This window comes from Sebastes fasciatus, chromosome 1 (genome assembly GCF_043250625.1).
Source record: "Sebastes fasciatus isolate fSebFas1 chromosome 1, fSebFas1.pri, whole genome shotgun sequence".
NCBI lineage: Eukaryota > Metazoa > Chordata > Actinopteri > Perciformes > Sebastidae > Sebastes > Sebastes fasciatus.
This window is the reverse complement of record NC_133795.1, coordinates 35,747,660-35,765,835: the sequence shown is the minus strand read 5'-3', so window position 1 is coordinate 35,765,835 and position 18,176 is coordinate 35,747,660. Positions and strand designations below refer to the sequence as shown.

The 18,176-nt window shown below is 39.5% G+C and overlaps 2 protein-coding genes across 2 annotated transcripts in view; one reads left to right on the top strand and one right to left on the bottom strand.

The window, feature by feature from the left end:
- Nucleotides 1-2,318, bottom strand: part of LOC141777011 (uncharacterized) — a 42,235-nt gene extending 39,917 nt beyond the window's left edge. The window contains exons 1-2 of the mRNA XM_074650923.1: nucleotides 2,166-2,318; nucleotides 1,025-1,112 (exon numbers count right to left, since the gene is read on the bottom strand). The gene's annotated coding sequence lies outside the window, so the exon portion shown is untranslated. The remainder of the gene's footprint in view (nucleotides 1-1,024; nucleotides 1,113-2,165) is intronic.
- Nucleotides 2,319-4,959: 2,641 nt separating this feature from the next.
- LOC141774131 (myosin heavy chain, fast skeletal muscle-like) lies at nucleotides 4,960-18,176 on the top strand. Its single transcript, XM_074646514.1, has 41 exons — nucleotides 4,960-4,979; nucleotides 5,235-5,286; nucleotides 6,084-6,296; nucleotides 6,624-6,767; nucleotides 6,859-7,015; nucleotides 7,113-7,140; nucleotides 7,246-7,360; nucleotides 7,443-7,535; nucleotides 7,628-7,691; nucleotides 7,809-7,907; nucleotides 8,021-8,124; nucleotides 8,442-8,580; nucleotides 8,731-8,849; nucleotides 9,114-9,263; nucleotides 9,394-9,564; nucleotides 9,653-9,959; nucleotides 10,085-10,152; nucleotides 10,292-10,379; nucleotides 10,459-10,576; nucleotides 10,653-10,776; nucleotides 11,903-12,039; nucleotides 12,217-12,472; nucleotides 12,573-12,815; nucleotides 12,905-13,081; nucleotides 13,170-13,315; nucleotides 13,698-13,788; nucleotides 13,915-14,304; nucleotides 14,414-14,540; nucleotides 14,631-14,749; nucleotides 14,866-15,062; nucleotides 15,154-15,337; nucleotides 15,429-15,594; nucleotides 15,935-16,059; nucleotides 16,143-16,451; nucleotides 16,539-16,742; nucleotides 16,829-16,954; nucleotides 17,130-17,300; nucleotides 17,388-17,492; nucleotides 17,625-17,720; nucleotides 17,810-17,941; nucleotides 18,043-18,176. Exons 3-41 carry the CDS (start codon nucleotides 6,096-6,098, stop codon nucleotides 18,061-18,063), a joined length of 5,811 nt encoding a protein of 1,936 aa, XP_074502615.1. The 5' UTR covers nucleotides 4,960-4,979; nucleotides 5,235-5,286; nucleotides 6,084-6,095; the 3' UTR covers nucleotides 18,064-18,176.

The following is an 18,176-nucleotide window of genomic DNA, read 5'->3' as shown; positions in this document are numbered from 1 at the left end:
ATCGCCATTGGTTGGGACGGTGTTATCAGCAGTAACCAACGTATGAGAGCAGTGCAGAGCGGCGGCTATTAGCTAGCCAGTGGGGCATAACAGGGAGACTTACATGCACTAACATGCACGCATGGCCGGCCCGGCTATGTAAACAAAGCACAGAGAAGCTCGGATTACAACACACAAAAAGGGAGAGTGACTTCATTAGACATTACACCTCTATATCTTTACATTGCAAATAGTTGTTTGCCACAAAATTAATGCTCTGAATATCGTATTGAGAATCTTTAACACGGGACTTTTTCTACATAAGAGATATGTGTTTCAATTCATTTTCTTGAATATACTCCTTCAGTTGTGTGTCCGTCCATAAGGGACTATCAGCTACCAGATACCAGTTTAAGTATATAGTACTTTTTAAATTAATTTGAGTAAAATGTAGGATTTCATTTGAATTCTAATTAAATCCAAATTACTATTAAATGCTCCGTATGCCCATAATAAATAATGGGCATATCATTTAGTTAGTTGTCTCTGGTTAGTTAGTGTAAAATATAATCTTTAATATTTATTCGTTAATTTTGCATAACTTCGTGTGTACAGCAGTTGTGGATTACATTGCTTCATCTTGAATAAAGTAATAAATTTATTCATTTATTGACTTGTTTTTAATTCTGGTCATTTCTATCCCCTGCAGATAAGTGGTTCTTTACATGGAGATACAGAAGAAAATCCAGTTCTTCTCTTCACTTTGCATGCTTGCCCATTTCTGAATGAGCCTTCCAATATAACTGTATTCCCAAGACAACATTTTCTCATGCAGGAATACTTTTAATTACACAGACTGCCAATTAACATGTTCATTCTGTGAGTGGTGCACACCAATGCAAATAAACGTAATTTGGGTGATTTATTGAGAATTGCTTGCATTATTTCCCCTTTATCCTCGAGTATTTTCTACTTTGTCCTGGAACAATTGCAGGTATATGTTACAACAGTTAGTTAGTGTTATACCTTCAGCTATCTCTCAAACCTTTCTTTGATGTTTCTGTCAGTTGGCTTGGATCCATCTCACACAAGTCTCCTTTCTTTTCCTTTCTTCTTCTTCCACTTCCTGTGTACTGTAGATGAGGAATAATATAGCATCAGTTAGTTGGTTTAGTAAATTTGGTTTCTATATTAGGAAAAAAATATATTTGATCGGAAAAGTGCAAATCTAGTAAAAATGTACATAGCATTTCGCTAAGTATAATATAGGAACAAAAGAAATTTACTGTGCACTTAAAATGGCTAATTTACCATCTACTTAGTATTATGAAATAGTGGTGAAAAGGGACTTTTCAAATCTGTCTTAAAAAAATGTCACAAGCCCATATGAACATTCAAACAGTAATCACTGTCTGGGGAAAAACAAAGAGGGAAGATACTGACTTAATTTGTCTAACTCACACTGTTGACACCCCATTTTATCTGCAGATAAACTTGGGAATGTATTTTTACACAGAACAAAAGCTGTAAATTTTGTCCCCCATCACCTACTGTACATTGGAAGTGCATTAGAAAGGCATGTTTTAATGACCGGTATGAACAGGAGGAATGATAACAGCAAGCAATAACTGTTTCAATGTACATAATGAGCATATGAGCAATGTTTTAAGACGGACTTGAAAAACCTTTAACCTGTACCCCTTTAACAAAAATATAAGTGCCATGCTCACTATTGGCCTGTTGAGACGGATAGGCTACTGATGCCTGAGTGAATGTCTTAATACATATTTAAGTGTCTATACTGGGAGCATTACATCAGCTGCATACAATAGGTGACACAACCGTCTTGTAACAGAACTCTGTGACTGGCTATGTGGTTATATTTTATTGCACATTTATCATCATACTCTCAGAAAAGACTATAAAAAAGCTGCAGTACTTCACTATATTTTAAATCAGATAATACAATAGTGAAATAATAAATAAACAATTACAAGCAGAGATATAAAGGAAAGTAATTAACAGATTTTTTTATCTTGACTTCTATATTTCTAAGTGAGTTAAATGAAAACATAAAATAAAAGGCAAACACACAAAATGTGAACCAATGACATGCATGTACAAAAACCTCTACGCGTGAATCGCAAATTGTGATATCTAGAATAGATCTGTAATATCTGTCATACCATATTTTAAAAGGGTTATGATGGACCGTCCAGGGTGTTTCTCTGCCTTCTGTCCAATGCGTATTGGGATAGAATCCAGCATGCCCTTGTGACCCTGAATAGGCACAAAGTAAAGACGACGCATAAGTGAATTCATATTTCTTAATCAGTATTCACAATGTTAGAATACTTAACTCACTAAAAGAGTTGGTGACATGGTGTAATGTCAAGGCACTAGGTTGATGACAGAGAAGCTGGTAACATTAGCATTATGTTTACACCTTAGCAACTTGAGGCTCCCTCTGGTGTTTATAAGATGTCAGTGACCCCCCAACCACAAACAGCACACACACCTCCTTGTGACAGTAATTAACACCACCAAGGAACTGACAGCACCCCAAGCAACCACTCTCAATATGATCATCAAGAAAAGTTATTATAGCACAAAGGTTTCAAATCAGCTATTCATTTTTATCATACAGATGACGCAGAAAGGCCAATCACAGCTTATTGTGAACATTGCTAAACATCATTTTCTCAGTGGCGTGATGAAAAAAGTGTTCATCTACGTACATGAAGCCAGAAGCTTCTAAAATATCATGTATGACTAATAAGACTGTTGGAGTCCACAGTCCCCCCCCTCGCCTTCCCACACCCTAATCCCATGAGCTCTACTGCGAGATGGACAAGTAACCAGAGTCAAAATCCAACACTGAGACCTAATTTTAACCAACAAACCCTAAACCTCGTCACAAACAAAATGTTTTGACACTTCAAAATGACAGTCACTGGTTCTTGAGGTGCTATTTGAGTACAGCTTCAAGTGAACTTCATTTGAAAGATTGCAAGACAATATTACAATTTACACCCTGAAGCATGAATGACACAAAAAGCAGTTTAAAAGTTTAAAGTTTAAAGTTTAAAAAAAGAAAAAAGACATTCTCACATGCACAAATAGACTCAAAAACACCTATGTGTGAAGTTTTTAACACAATGCACCATTTGAGGCTGATGCAACTGCAATTCTGTTGTACTTTCATAATGACAATAAAGTTATTGAATCTTGAGATGGTCGAGGACCTCGAGGCTACGACTGCACAGTTAGTGAGCTAGACATAAGCATCCTTGTTTTACAGACCAAACACATGGGCACTGAAAGTTTGAAACGTTTTACTTTACCGTTCTAAAACAACCATAAGTTGGATTCCAAATAGTCTGAATGGATGCCATACCACAACACACAATCAAACTCAAAGACATGGTTTAAAAGTCAGCCCAACCAGTGAAGTTTAAAATGCAGGTACACAAACACCCATCTATAGACTATAAATTGAAATAGGAGCAAAGAAATAGAATAAAGTATACATTATAATTATTAAAATTATAATGTATTATATTTCTATGAATATAACCATGCAGAATCATAATTACAATTTACAAAATGTATTAAAAATGTTTGTACTTACAATGGTTAAACATGGATGCTACTGTAACTGTAAATGTATATCCATGCTCTTTGTGGCCAGCTTGTAGACTGGAATGTTACTCAACACTCACCTTGGTTTGTTATCCCGAGTCCAGTTGTTGCGGCTTGACAAATGAAGAAACTGACAGACGGAGATCAAAGACCGCAAAAAAAACAATAAGCCTCTTGAGCATTTGGCTTGAGCATCAACACAAGCCCAGTGCTATATTTGAGTTTTGCCCTAATAAGACAGAAGATTTCAGAGCAGGTGTCGTGTAACACATATTCACTGAAGACAGAGGCTCATTATATCATGTGGGTAACCACTTCAGAATTTCTTCTTCTTAATCACAGCCGCAAGTAGATACTCTTTCCAATGGAAACAGTGCCTAATGGCTGTCTACCCACACTTTTGTGTGCCACGACAAAAACATTTGGCGACGGGTATAGTCTTGCCATCGATGACACCATCTTCTATCTACATACTGCCGACTTTTAATAAACAAAACAGCTTAGACTTGAATGCCCTGGACATTCTGAACATTGATATACACAAAATCCCTCATGGTGAGGTGGTTTTGAAAACATAAAGGAAGCGGAGCTGGATGCCATCACTCAGCTGCTCTACATTTAGGGACTCTCTCAGTCTCCCTTGTTTATCCCTTAAGATCACGATTGAGAACAGCTGTTGGCACTATTGTGAGAAAGAATCCCTTGGCAATCGTTTTCCTTTTCTTTAAAGCCCATTGGCACTCATCTCATTTTTTTATAATTTCTGACTTGTTAGGACTCTGAAACAGTATATCAGTGACTTTTGAAAGCTTCTCAAAAGCATAGCAAAGGACCACTGTTGTGCCAGGAGATTTAAAAGATGCATTAGTCACACCTTTGGACTGTCTGTAACTACTGAACTAAGCTCGTGCAAAAGCTGAACCAACTTCTCCCACCTGATTTGCATACAGCAGTATCCACAAGCAGAAACCAACTTCACATTAGCATGTATATCAAACTCATTAGAAGTACAAACAATAAATATCTACATCTCAAAATATTGTTCCTATCTTCACAATGTATGAAAATATGTATTAACTAAAGGCAACACAACAGCCGAATTGTTTTTGCCAATAATCGCAGAAATATGGATAATATTTCTAAAACCTCTATTCTCAACAACACATTTTAAGTCTGACAATGATCCAGCGTGGAAGACATCCCATAAACTGTGTAATATGACAGCTAGAGGTAAGAACTACTGCACAAGCGTTATGCAAGGCGACATGACCATATACAGCAACACATGTGCGACAGGCTCCCATCACACGGTATATAAGGCACAGCAAACCTCCACCAAGGACAGGCACCCAGCAAAGGTAAGTTCCTTCGTGGCTTGGACGTATTAGAGTCCGTATACTACTCCAATACAAGATATTATACTTATAATATTGCCATATATCATTTGTATCAAGTCATTATTGTGTTTAAAATATAAAGACAAACATATATATGACTACAAACAGTTTGTAAATTACATTTCATTTTCCTCACCTTATTTTAAAGTAAAGTATGATAGAGTGAACTCTCAGAAGTAGCCTTTGAGAACCTTACATCTTTGCTCTTTTCATCAGAAACCTGCTTTGAAGTCTGCCAGAAGATTCCTGCTCACCTGGTGTCATCAAGGTAAATTACACTTTGTATTTGTCCTAGAGAATAACTCAAGATGAGATATGGTTTAATTACTAGTGCATATGTACTATACCAGGGATTCTCAAACTTGGGGAACTAGGGGAGAACATTAATTGTAACACCAATTAAGCATTTGTTCAATACTATTTGTACTCTTAGACGGAACTATTTGTATTCTAAAACTTTTCAACCTAAATACTTCTGACTTGTTTCATAGTGATAAACAGAAACACATTTCAAGTAATTGAACTTAATAGCTTTCAGAAAATGAACACTAGCAAGACTAGTAAAGTCCTAATAAATCCAAAAATTTAAACTTAACAGTCTAAAGCTGACTTTCAGTAAGTGCTTCAACTTATAAATAATAAAGTTATAACTGTGTACCAGTCTTATCAGAGTTTCTATTGGCCCAAAGCTAACGTGGGTGGGAGTTATGGATATGTTTGTTTTATTGACGCAAATGGTCCCCATCTGTAGATATTGCACTTTTTAAGGATACAGCACAGTTTTATAATTTATAGCAAATCATTTCACAGACCCCCTGACAGAGTGCCACAGACCCCACTTTGAGAATCATTGGACTATACATGTAGAGCCTGTCCCCTATGAACAAGCTTGTTATTACTTTGCAAAGTTCTGATATTTCTGTATTTAACCAATCTCAATGGTAGAGCATTCATTTGACTACAGTAACAATATACATTGTAGAGGTCACTACTACTTAGACACCCATCTATCTACTTTCCTGGCATTTAAAATGAATGACTATTGTCTCGTTTCCTCTCGTGCAGTAAAGAGTCATCATGGGCGACGCGGAGATGCAGTGTTTTGGCCAGGCGTCCATTTACCTCCGGAAGCCAGAACGAGAGAGGCTTGAAGCTCAAAACAGTCCCTTTGATGCTAAAACAGCTTACTTTGTAACCGAGCCCGCAGAGATGTACCTCAAGGGGAAACTTACGAAGAGAGAGGGCGGCAAAGCCACCGTGGATACTATCACTGGAAAGGTGAGAACAAACAAACTAGAATCACAAGTTTTACAGTGCTAAACATTTTTATGTAGAATCTGGACTGCTGTGACGTATGACTATTATACATATTGACATATAACTATTTGATGTTTTAAAACATTTAAATGAGAAATCAAGAATTAAATTAAGCTCAAAATAAAAAGATATATATTGATTCTTCTGTCAAAAATTGGTTTGTGGACAGATACATGAATAATTTGTGATTAGCAACTAAGATTTTAAAATCTCACAATACGTTCAACGACACATGACTGCTAGACAGTAACTAATCATATTTTTGTGCCTCTTTCGTCCTTGTAACAGACTCTCACTGTGAAAGAAGAAGAAATCTTCCCCATGAACCCTCCAAAGTACGATAAGATAGAAGACATGGCCATGATGACCCACCTCAGTGAGCCCTCTGTGCTGTATAACCTCAAAGAGCGCTATGCAGCATGGATGATCTACGTGAGTTTTGTGGACGAGAGAGATATCTTTTCTTGCATGTATGTATTTGTAGAAAACAATGATAATTCTTCCATATTTCACATTGTTCTAGACCTACTCCGGGCTGTTCTGCGTGACTGTGAACCCTTACAAGTGGCTCCCGGTGTATGACTCAGGGGTTGTAGCAGCATACAGAGGCAAAAAGAGGATTGAGGCTCCACCCCACATCTTCTCCATCTCTGACAATGCTTATCAGTTCATGCTCCAAGGTAGGAATCACTTCGTAAGCTTCTGTGTGTCTAGAAATATAGTAGCTGCACTTTAGGCAAAGTCAACTCTAACTGTTGTACACCATTTCCCTTGCAGATAGAGAAAACCAGTCAATCCTGATTACGTAAGTGACCATTTTTTAAAAATATTATCTATCCTATAAGAATAGGCAACAGTAGTAAAAATCAGTCATTTCAAATCATATTTATGAACACACCCCTCTACCCAGCGGAGAATCTGGTGCAGGAAAGACTGTCAACACCAAACGTGTCATCCAGTACTTTGCGACAATCGCAGTGGCTGGAGGTGGAAAGAAATCTGAGCAGGTGCAAGGCAAGATACAGGTAAGAGAAGTTGAACAATATTAATATGAAAGCTAAAATGGAAAGCATTATGAGTATTGACAAAATGAATGTTATTTCTTAGGGTTCGCTGGAGGATCAGATCATTGCAGCAAACCCACTGTTGGAAGCTTATGGTAATGCCAAGACTGTGAGGAATGACAACTCTTCACGATTTGTAAGTTATTTCTGGTATTTTTCTTTGACTTGAAATTGTGCGACAATTATTCACTGTGACATTAATTTAAACATGAATCTGTTTTTGTATAGGGAAAATTTATCAGAATTCACTTTGGGACAACTGGAAAGCTGGCTTCAGCTGATATTGAAACATGTAAGATTTTTTTGTGGAACTCATCAAACATTATCGGTTTTATTACGTGGTCAACGCCTACAGCTGTGCTTCACGGGAGATTTCCATAATTTTTTTTTACAACATAAATCCATACAGATCTGCTGGAGAAGTCTCGAGTGACGTTCCAGCTGTCTGCTGAGAGGAGCTACCACATCTTCTATCAGCTCATGACGGGCCACAAACCTGAGCTGATAGGTGAGACATTAATGAATAATATTGTCAGTTATTCTACAGCAAATGAACAACAGTGGCTTATCATGTGTATATTCGGTTATATTTATGTATTTTTTTTTCTCCTTTTTCTTCAGAGGCTCTCCTGATCACCAAAAATCCATATGACTATTACATGATCAGTCAGGGTGAAATCTCTGTCAAGAGTATCGACGACATTGAAGAATTCATTGCCACTGATGTAATGAAAGCTTCACTTTGATGATTGCATTTACAGCTATTACAAATCAGTCTTATGTTCACTTTTATGATTACTATTTTTATTACATACACCAAGTTATATCTCTGCAATAAATCCCACCTTTAAGAAGCTTATTATTTTGAATCAACTTGATGGGAATTTTTGAGGCAGTAATGTCTGGTAGTGTTTTACTGGACTGCATTATATAACATCCTAAAACATTTAAATTTAGGGGGGATATTAGAAACTCACATAACAGCTGTATACTTCCAGGAATAATTTAAGTTTGTGTTTTAAACTGACTCTTTATTTCACAGACTGCTATTGACATCCTGGGCTTCACTGCAGACGAGAAGGCCAGCATTTATAAGCTGACGGGATCTGTGATGCATCATGGAAACATGAAGTTCAAGCAGAAGCAGCGTGAAGAGCAGGCTGAGCCCGATGGCAATGAGGGTATGAAGCCCAAACACCATGAGCTTTAATGTAGTAGTTAAGCTTTTGCCAATTAAAAGAGAACTTGTGATTCAGAAGTACATTTATGAAGTTATACTAGAATAGGTTTTATAGATTGTTTATCTATTTGTATTTGTGTTCTTCTTTTAGTGGCAGATAAAATCGGCTACCTCATGGGTCTGAACTCTGCTGATTTGCTAAAAGCACTATGCTACCCGAGAGTGAAGGTTGGGAATGAGTATGTGACCAAAGGTCAAACTGTCCCACAGGTATGGGATGTCAACAAGAGCACACACACACATAAACAAAACAAATTAAGAAATACAAAAGACGGTCTTCCATTTTCACAATTAAAGACACTTTAACATATATTAAAGGTAACATTTTTCTGACTTAAGGCTCACAATGCAACCATGGCTCTCTTTGGATCATAGCTTTGTATTTTACCTGTTTAACCCCAGAAATGTTGGCTCAATTTTGTTAATTTTTACAAAATCCTGGATAAAAATTGTATTATTTATTTATACAATCAGGTCAACAATTCCGTCAGCGCTCTCTGCAAGTCTGTCTATGAGAAAATGTTCTTGTGGATGGTCGTCAGAATTAATGAGATGCTGGATACCAGGCAGCCACGACAGTTCTTCATCGGCGTCCTGGATATTGCTGGGTTTGAAATTTTTGATGTAAGTAGCCTATGCTTGGCTGATACATAATCTTACGCAGCTTCATTTAAAACTGAGAGTACAATTCATTTCATTTTTAGTTGATGTTACTTAAGGCCTTTGCTGACCTTTGATATTTGAATTTCTTTAGTACAACAGCTTGGAGCAGCTGTGCATCAACTTCACCAATGAAAAACTGCAACAGTTTTTCAACCACCACATGTTTGTGCTGGAGCAAGAAGAGTACAAGAAAGAGGGCATTGAATGGGAGTTCATTGATTTTGGTATGGACTTGGCTGCCTGCATTGAGCTGATTGAGAAGGTGAGCGACATGCTGTATATTCACAAACACAGAAAACTATCCAAAGACTTGAAAGTTTATGTTTTAAATAATCATTTCATCATGACAGCCGATGGGCATCTTCTCCATCCTTGAAGAGGAGTGCATGTTCCCCAAGGCAACAGATATGACCTTCAAGAGCAAAATGTATGACCAGCATCTTGGAAAAAGTGCTCCCTTCCAGAAACCCAAACCTGCCAAAGGCAAAGCTGAGGCCCATTTCTCCCTGATGCACTATGCAGGCACTGTTGATTACAATGTCACAGGCTGGCTGGAGAAGAACAAAGACCCCCTGAACGACTCAGTGGTTCAGCTCTACCAGAAGTCTTCAGCCAAGTTGTTGTCTCACCTCTATGTAGCACATGCCGGAGCAGAAGGTAAGGATTATGTTTCATTACATCTTAAAATACACTGGTTGATTTGTAGTATTAGAATGCAGTTTAAATAAAAATGCATTCAATTTGTTCAAGTTAATAATTCAAATTTAATCTTCACGGTACAGCTGAGGGTGCGAAAAAAGCCGGCAAGAAGAAGGGTGGGTCTTTTCAGACCGTATCTGCTCTGTTCAGGGTAAGTATCACAAATGACTACCTAACTACAATACAATATGTACACTACTAGATTCCCAAATGCTACTCAAGGTAACATCCAGGGAAATAATCCATGTCATTTTTTATTCTGTAACAATTTGAATTTTTCCATATTACAGGAGAATTTAGGCAAGTTGATGACCAACTTAAGGTGCACTCACCCTCATTTTGTACGTTGTTTGATTCCAAATGAATCAAAGACTCCTGGTAAGCCCAAGTATTAATTCATGCATTTAAACACTACTGTAATTAAGCAACACAAGACTGAACTTAGCATGTTTTTTAGGTCTCATGGAGAACTTCCTGGTCATCCACCAGCTGAGGTGTAATGGTGTGCTGGAAGGTATCAGGATCTGCAGAAAGGGCTTCCCAAGCAGAGTCCTCTATGGTGACTTCAAGCAGAGGTAATTACTAAGATCAACCATGTTTTTGTGAATATATGATCAATTATTGATTGCTGATTCATTTCCCTCCAATCAGATACAAAGTTTTGAATGCAAGTGTCATTCCTGAGGGACAATTCATCGACAACAAAAAAGCCTCAGAGAAACTCTTGGGCTCTATTGATGTTGACCAAAGTCAGTACAAATTTGGACACACAAAGGTAATCCGTTTGTCTTTTATGGGTGTTTTTTTTTTTTTTTTAAATGTGCAATGTGTATTGCCTAGCCATCGGCTCCAAAGAAATAAGGGGCAGCATTGCCCCTCTACTACTGGGTCCATACAATCTAAATTTACCGTCACCTGTTATTGAAAACTACTAACAGCAGGGCTAAAATACGCAAAATCTGACCAAACTGCTGATCTCTGAGAGTCAAAAGGTCAAAATAACACAGCTATCTTATAATCTTCACGTGTGGGGTTGGCCTATAATTTATGTTAGCCATCTGTGCGTTTATTGTGACACTAACACGGGGCTATACGGTCCATGAACACTTTGATAGTTGGATTAAATCCAAAGTGGCATAAATGAGAAAACGACCCATACCTTCATCTTCATCTCGGTCGGCACTCAGCAGCTTCTATAGACGCACGCCCAGTCAGTGGCCACAGCAACTTGAATTCAGCCAGCACAAACCCCAGTGCCGGGAGTCACGGCAGGCTGGTGGAGCGCTGGGTCTAACCTGTGTATCGGCAGCAACAGAAAGTTTGCTGATCCAACAGGGAGTCAGGGCAGTCCCCTGGGATCAGACCCCCGGTGCTGGGGTTTGCTCTGGCTGAATTTGAGCTAACTGCTTACTCGGGGTACGTCTCTAGGAGCTGCAGCACGCTCTACTACCGATGAAGCAGCCTCCTGGCAGCGGGGAGGAGAAGACAAACGTGCAAGTCATTTTCTTGTTTCCGCCATTTTTAATTTAATCCAAAAAGCAAACTATCAAAATGCGCACAGACCCTGGATGTATTATTGACAAGCCCTCGGTGCAGCTCTACTTCTTCGTTCTCTGGACTGGGGGCAGACTGGGCACTACAGTGACTCACTATCGCCTCTAGAAGAACAAGTGGTATTACAAAAAAATACGGGCCGCATCTTGCTGGTTGGCATTAGATATCTCTGCAGCACATTACATTGATGTATTTGGCATAACATCAAAACTGCTATTTGTTCACATTCTTTTGATTATGTTAGTTCATTTTTTTGATTGTTTTAAACTAAAATTCTGCACCTTTAACAGCTAACCCTGATACTGCAAGTAAGCATAACGATCATGTCAAGTAACTCTTTGTTTTAGGTGTTCTTCAAAGCTGGTCTGCTGGGAACTTTGGAGGAGATGAGAGATGAAAAACTTGCTATCCTGATCACAATGACTCAGTCTCTCTGCAGGGGTTTCCTCAGTAGGAGAGAGTTTACCAAGATGATGGAGCGCAGGTACTTTAAACAGTTAGCTTCATGCATAAAAGGGCAACTGTACATTTGTATGTGACAACTCGATTTTTATTTTCAAGCCAAATACTTACTTTGAAAGCCAAATCCATACTTCTTATCAGTACAGCTTCAAGAATCTAAATTAATCTGTTTATTTACTTCGATACCTGTTTTCCCCAGGGAGGCAATTTACTCCATCCAGTACAACGTCCGCTCATTCATGAATGTCAAAACCTGGCCATGGATGAAGCTGTACTTCAAGATCAAGCCTCTGCTGAAGAGTGCAGAGACTGAAAAGGAGATGGTCCAAATGAAAGAGGACTTTGGAAAGATGAAAGATGATCTAGCAAAGGCTCTGTCTAAGAAGAAAGAACTGGAGGAGAAGATGGTTTCTCTGCTGCAGGAGAAGAACGATCTGCAGCTCCAAATTCAGTCTGTAAGTTAAATAGAACAAGATAATTTGTTACTTCATTGATGATCCTGTTTTTTTACAAATAACTAAATATCATTTTAATTGTATGTCATTTCAAATCTAGGAAGGTGAAAACCTCAGTGATGCGGAGGAAAGGTGTGAGGGGCTCATTAAAGCAAAAATCCAGCTTGAGGCCAAAGTCAAAGACACAGCTGAGAGACTGGAGGATGAGGAGGAAATGAATGCTGAGCTGACTGCAAAGAAGAGGAAGCTGGAGGACGAGTGCTCTGAGTTGAAGAAAGACATTGATGACTTGGAGCTCACCCTGGCCAAAGTGGAAAAGGAGAAGCATGCCACTGAGAACAAGGTTGGTATATCGTCCATAAGGCCTTAAAGTCTGCTCTTTGAAGAATGCCAAAACCCTTTAAAATTGTTTTCACCATATCGTGAATACAGGTTAAAAACCTCACAGAGGAAATGACATCTCAAGATGAGTCCATTGTCAAGTTGACCAAAGAGAAGAAAGCCCTCCAAGAGGCCCATCAGCAGACCCTCGATGACCTGCAGGCAGAGGAAGACAAAGTCAACACTCTGACGAAGGCCAAGGTCAAGCTGGAGCAGCAAGTGGACGACGTATGTATATAATAACAATAATGAACAGTGATTTCAGTCCCCTTGAAAATAAAAAGCAAAAAAGAATGCCTCTTCTCGCTTAAAACAGCTTGAAGGTTCCCTGGAGCAAGAAAAGAAGCTTCGTATGGACCTTGAGCGAGCTAAAAGAAAGCTTGAAGGTGATCTTAAATTGGCCCATGAAACCATCATGGATCTGGAGAATGACAAGCAGCAGTCTGATGAGAAATTAAAGAAGTGAGTGTAATTTAACTCATTAATTTAGACAATGTGTTCAGGTCTGACCTAATTGGATTTTTCCAGCATACAGTGGCCAGAATAAAATCCTCCTATAGCCAAAGGCCATACTAAAGTTGCACACAAACCTGCAGTGAAAACAGGTAGTCCTGTTTAAATGCTCTTCTGCAAAGTTTAAGTTGCCACATCACTGATTAAAGACAATCAAAACCAAATTCTTTATGTTCAAAATTATGTTTGAAAACTAATGTGATTGTGATTCTACCAATGACGTTAAGACTAACAATAGACAGTCAAAACCGTAAGCTCAGTATGAGTAAAATTCTCAACTTGGTTTTGCTTAATTCAACACTAACGTTTATGAATTTTTGTCCCTGCACAGGAAAGACTTTGAAACAAGCCAACTTCTTAGCAAGATTGAGGATGAGCAATCACTTAGTATTCAGCTTCAGAAAAAGATCAAAGAACTTCAGGTTGGTACAGTTTCTTAATAGTATCCAACAGTGACTGTGGATGACCCAAATGTGCTTGACTTATATAGACAGAAATATATGAGATTGTGGCTATGTTCAGGTTTGTTTGTTGTTTTAAAATGACAGGCTCGTATTGAGGAGCTGGAGGAGGAGATTGAGGCCGAGCGGTCTGCTCGGGCCAAGGTGGAGAAGCAGAGGGCTGATCTCTCCAGGGAACTTGAGGAGATCAGCGAGAGGCTGGAAGAAGCTGGCGGAGCGACGTCCGTTCAGATCGAGATGAACAAGAAGCGCGAGGCCGAGTTTCAGAAGCTGCGTCGTGATCTCGAAGAGTCCACCCTGCAGCACGAGTCCACCGCTGCAGCTCTCCGCAAGAAACAGGCTGACACCGTGGCAGAGCTGGGAGAACAGATTGACAACCTCCAGAGAGTCAAACAGAAGCTGGAGAAAGAGAAGAGTGAATACAAGATGGAGATTGATGACCTCAGCAGCAACATGGAGGCTGTCGCCAAAGCAAAGGTAAAGTTTTCAAAAAATTAACTCGCAACTGAGTCAACAAAACTTACTCTGCTGGACCTAGCACTGAATTAGACTACATCTCATTACTTTAAATCAATTTTAATTTCAGGGCAATCTGGAGAAAATGTGTCGTACTCTTGAAGATCAACTAAGTGAGATGAAGACCAAAAATGAAGAACATATGCGACAGCTGAATGACATTAGTGTACAAAGGGCAAGACTGCTAACAGAGAATGGTGAGAAAAATACATTTATGGATTTTTTTTACTGATCCTAAATCTTCTATTTTCAATATAATGCCCATATTTGCATTTGACTTTCCTTAGGTGAATTCAGTCGCCAGCTGGAGGAGAAAGAAGCCCTGGTCTCTCAGCTTTCAAGGGGCAAGCAGGCTTATACCCAGCAGATTGAGGAGCTCAAGAGGCACATTGAAGAGGAAGTTAAAGTATGTGAACATTAAAAACACTAACACTATCCGAGAACATGATTAAAACAACTCAGTTCAAAGCTTTAAGTTGCACACATTTTAGTTAATAAAAAATTTCTCTATTTATTTGTAAGGCCAAGAACGCCCTGGCTCATTCTGTCCAGTCATCTCGTCATGACTGCGACCTGCTCAGAGAGCAGTATGAGGAGGAGCAGGAGGCCAAATCTGAGCTGCAGCGTGCACTATCCAAGGCCAACAGCGAGGTGGCTCAGTGGAGAGCCAAATACGAGACTGATGCCATTCAGCGCACTGAAGAGCTGGAGGAGGCTAAGTAAGTCATTGGGAGGGATACACCTACACAGGAACCTGAGTCTGTTATCACGTGCATCAATTCTATAACTCATCATAACATGATTCTTCAGGAAAAAGCTTGCTCAGCGTCTTCAGGATGCAGAGGAATCCATCGAGGCTGTGAACGCTAAATGCGCCTCTCTGGAAAAGACGAAGCAGAGACTGCTGGGTGAAGTGGAAGACATGATGATTGATGTGGAGAGAGCTAATGCTCTGGCTGCCAACCTCGACAAGAAGCAAAGGAACTTTGACAAGGTTACATTTTTATTTGTGCCTCGTGTGCTTCAATGAAGACTGTAGAATTGTGAATTACTGAAACACATGGGTCTTTTTTTTATGTTTTCAGGTTCTTGCCGAGTGGAAGCAGAAGTATGAGGAAAGCCAGGCAGAGCTGGAGGGAGCTCTAAAAGAATCTCGTTCTCTCAGCACTGAGATGTTCAAGCTGAAAAATTCATATGAAGAAACTTTGGACCACCTGGAGACCCTGAAGAGAGAGAACAAGAATCTGCAACGTAAGCAAACTTCTTAAAAAGCAGAATACTCAAATAGGCCACTATTTAAAAGAATTGTCAGTGGTCCGATTGTGCCGAGTCTTGCAGATGTTATATTTGAAGCTGTGTCATATGCTTTCAATGAAAGTACAGAAGGAAGAGTGCGCCCCCCAGTGGCCCAACAGGTTTAATGTGCATGGTCTATGATTTCAAACTAGCATCAGATGTAATACAATATTGCAGTTTTTTTTTTTTTATAAATGTACAAGTGTACAGTATATTAAATTTAAATGTCTACCAGGGAGACAAATAATACAGTTCACACCTACTTAAATAACCGCTTACACCCTGTTTCTTACAGAGGAGATCTCCGATCTAACTGAGCAAATTGGTGAGAGTGGAAAAACCATTCATGAACTGGAGAAAGGGAAAAAGTGTGTAGAGATAGAAAAGTGCGAACTCCAGACATCACTTGAAGAGGCAGAGGTACTGTCCGACAAAATATCTCTCATTAAACACAATTTTAAGTGATGCTGGGGCTACACAATATGTATTTATTTTTTGTCAAGGCTTCCCTGGAGCATGAGGAATCCAAGATTCTCCGCATTCAGCTTGAACTCACCCAACTCAAGGGTGAAATTGACAGAAAAGTCGCAGAGAAGGACGAGGAGATCGAGCAGATCAAGAGGAACAGCCAGAGAGTTATTGAGTCCATGCAGAGCACCTTGGATGCTGAGGTCAGGAGCAGGAACGATGCCCTGAGAATCAAGAAGAAGATGGAGGGAGACCTCAATGAGATGGAGATTCAGCTGAGCCACGCCAACCGCCAGGCAGCTGAAGCCCAGAAACAGCTGAGGAACGTGCAGGGACAGCTTAAGGTATGGTGGCTTATCAAACAAAATTGAAAGTTAAGTTTACTTTATTCAGACTGCATTGCAAATTGTTTTTTTTTATTATTCATTCAGGATACGATATTGCACCTTGATGAAGCTGTTAGAGGTCAGGACGAAATGAGGGAGCAGGTTGCCATGGTGGAGCGCAGGAACAACCTGATGCTGGCTGAGATCGAGGAGCTGAGAGCTGCACTGGAGCAGACGGAGAGGAGCCGCAAAGTGGCTGAACAGGAGCTGGTTGATGCCAGCGAGCGTGTGGGACTGCTGCACTCTCAGGTAAGTAAAATTTCAAACAATGACATGACACACCTGACAACTGAAAATTACACAATGTAATCCAATCCAAACTATTTCGTGTTTAGAATACCAGCCTCATCAACACCAAGAAGAAGTTGGAGGCTGACCTCATTCAGATCCAAGGTGAAGTGGAAGATTCTGTCCAGGAAGCAAGAAATGCTGAAGAAAAAGCCAAGAAGGCCATCACTGATGTGAGTCATCCTTATGCATTTCTATGTAACTGAACACAAAGTATTAGTGCATAATATGTCAGTGCATAACATAATATTTTAGGCTGTTTCTCCTCCATTTCTGGTGCTTTAGCAGTTGAAACATTAGACTGCAATAGGCTTATATTCAAAAATATAAAATTCAACGACATTTCAGGCTGCCATGATGGCAGAAGAGCTGAAGAAGGAGCAGGACACCAGCTCTCATTTGGAGAGGATGAAGAAGAACCTGGAGGTGACAGTGAAAGACCTGCAGCACCGCCTTGATGAAGCTGAGAATCTGGCCATGAAGGGCGGCAAGAAGCAGCTCCAGAAACTTGAGGCTAGGGTAAGTTCCATGAGGACCAACCTCATTCACATTTACTGTAAGTCAAGACAACATTTTGAATTGTAAAATCAATCTTCTTCATCCAAGGTTCGAGAACTGGAGGGCGAAGTTGATGCTGAGCAGAGGCGGGGTGCTGATGCTATCAAGGGAGTGCGAAAATATGAGAGAAAAGTAAAGGAGCTCAGCTATCAGGTAAATTGCTATTTAAAATACTAAAACTAAAACTACTGCAAATACTTATGGTTATAATGGTAATGAAAACAGAAGGCGTAAATTTGTAATTAGCCTTTCTTACAATGTTATATCATTCCTGATTTACAACAGTTTGAGGAGGACAAGAAGAATATCGCCCGACTTCAGGATCTGGTGGACAAGCTGCAGCTGAAAGTGAAATCCTACAAGAGGCAGTCTGAGGAGTCCGTGAGTACCCCTAATTATTCATAATGACACACATTCTGAAAATGTCACTCAGTCCACAGGTTTTGATTTCACTGTGGCTTATCATATAGGAGGAGCAGGCCAACAGTCACCTGTCCAGGTACAGGAAGGTGCAGCATGAGATGGAGGAGGCTGAGGAGCGCGCTGACATCGCCGAGTCTCAGGTCAACAAGCTGAGGACAAAGAGTCGGGAATTTGTTAAGGTAAAGAATGAATACATTTTGTAGAGCTGCTCATTTTTATTAAGGATTCAACTTTATTATTCTGGCCAAATGTTTTACATGCTACTGTTCTGTTGTTTCAGACCAAGGAAGTAGCGGAGTGAGGAAGAAATCAAGGTTATAAAGTAGCAAGAAGCCATACAATATGAGTATCTTGTTACTTGTTCACTTTAGCATGCTGTGATAACCAAAAGTCAATAAAATGTAGTTTGTTGCA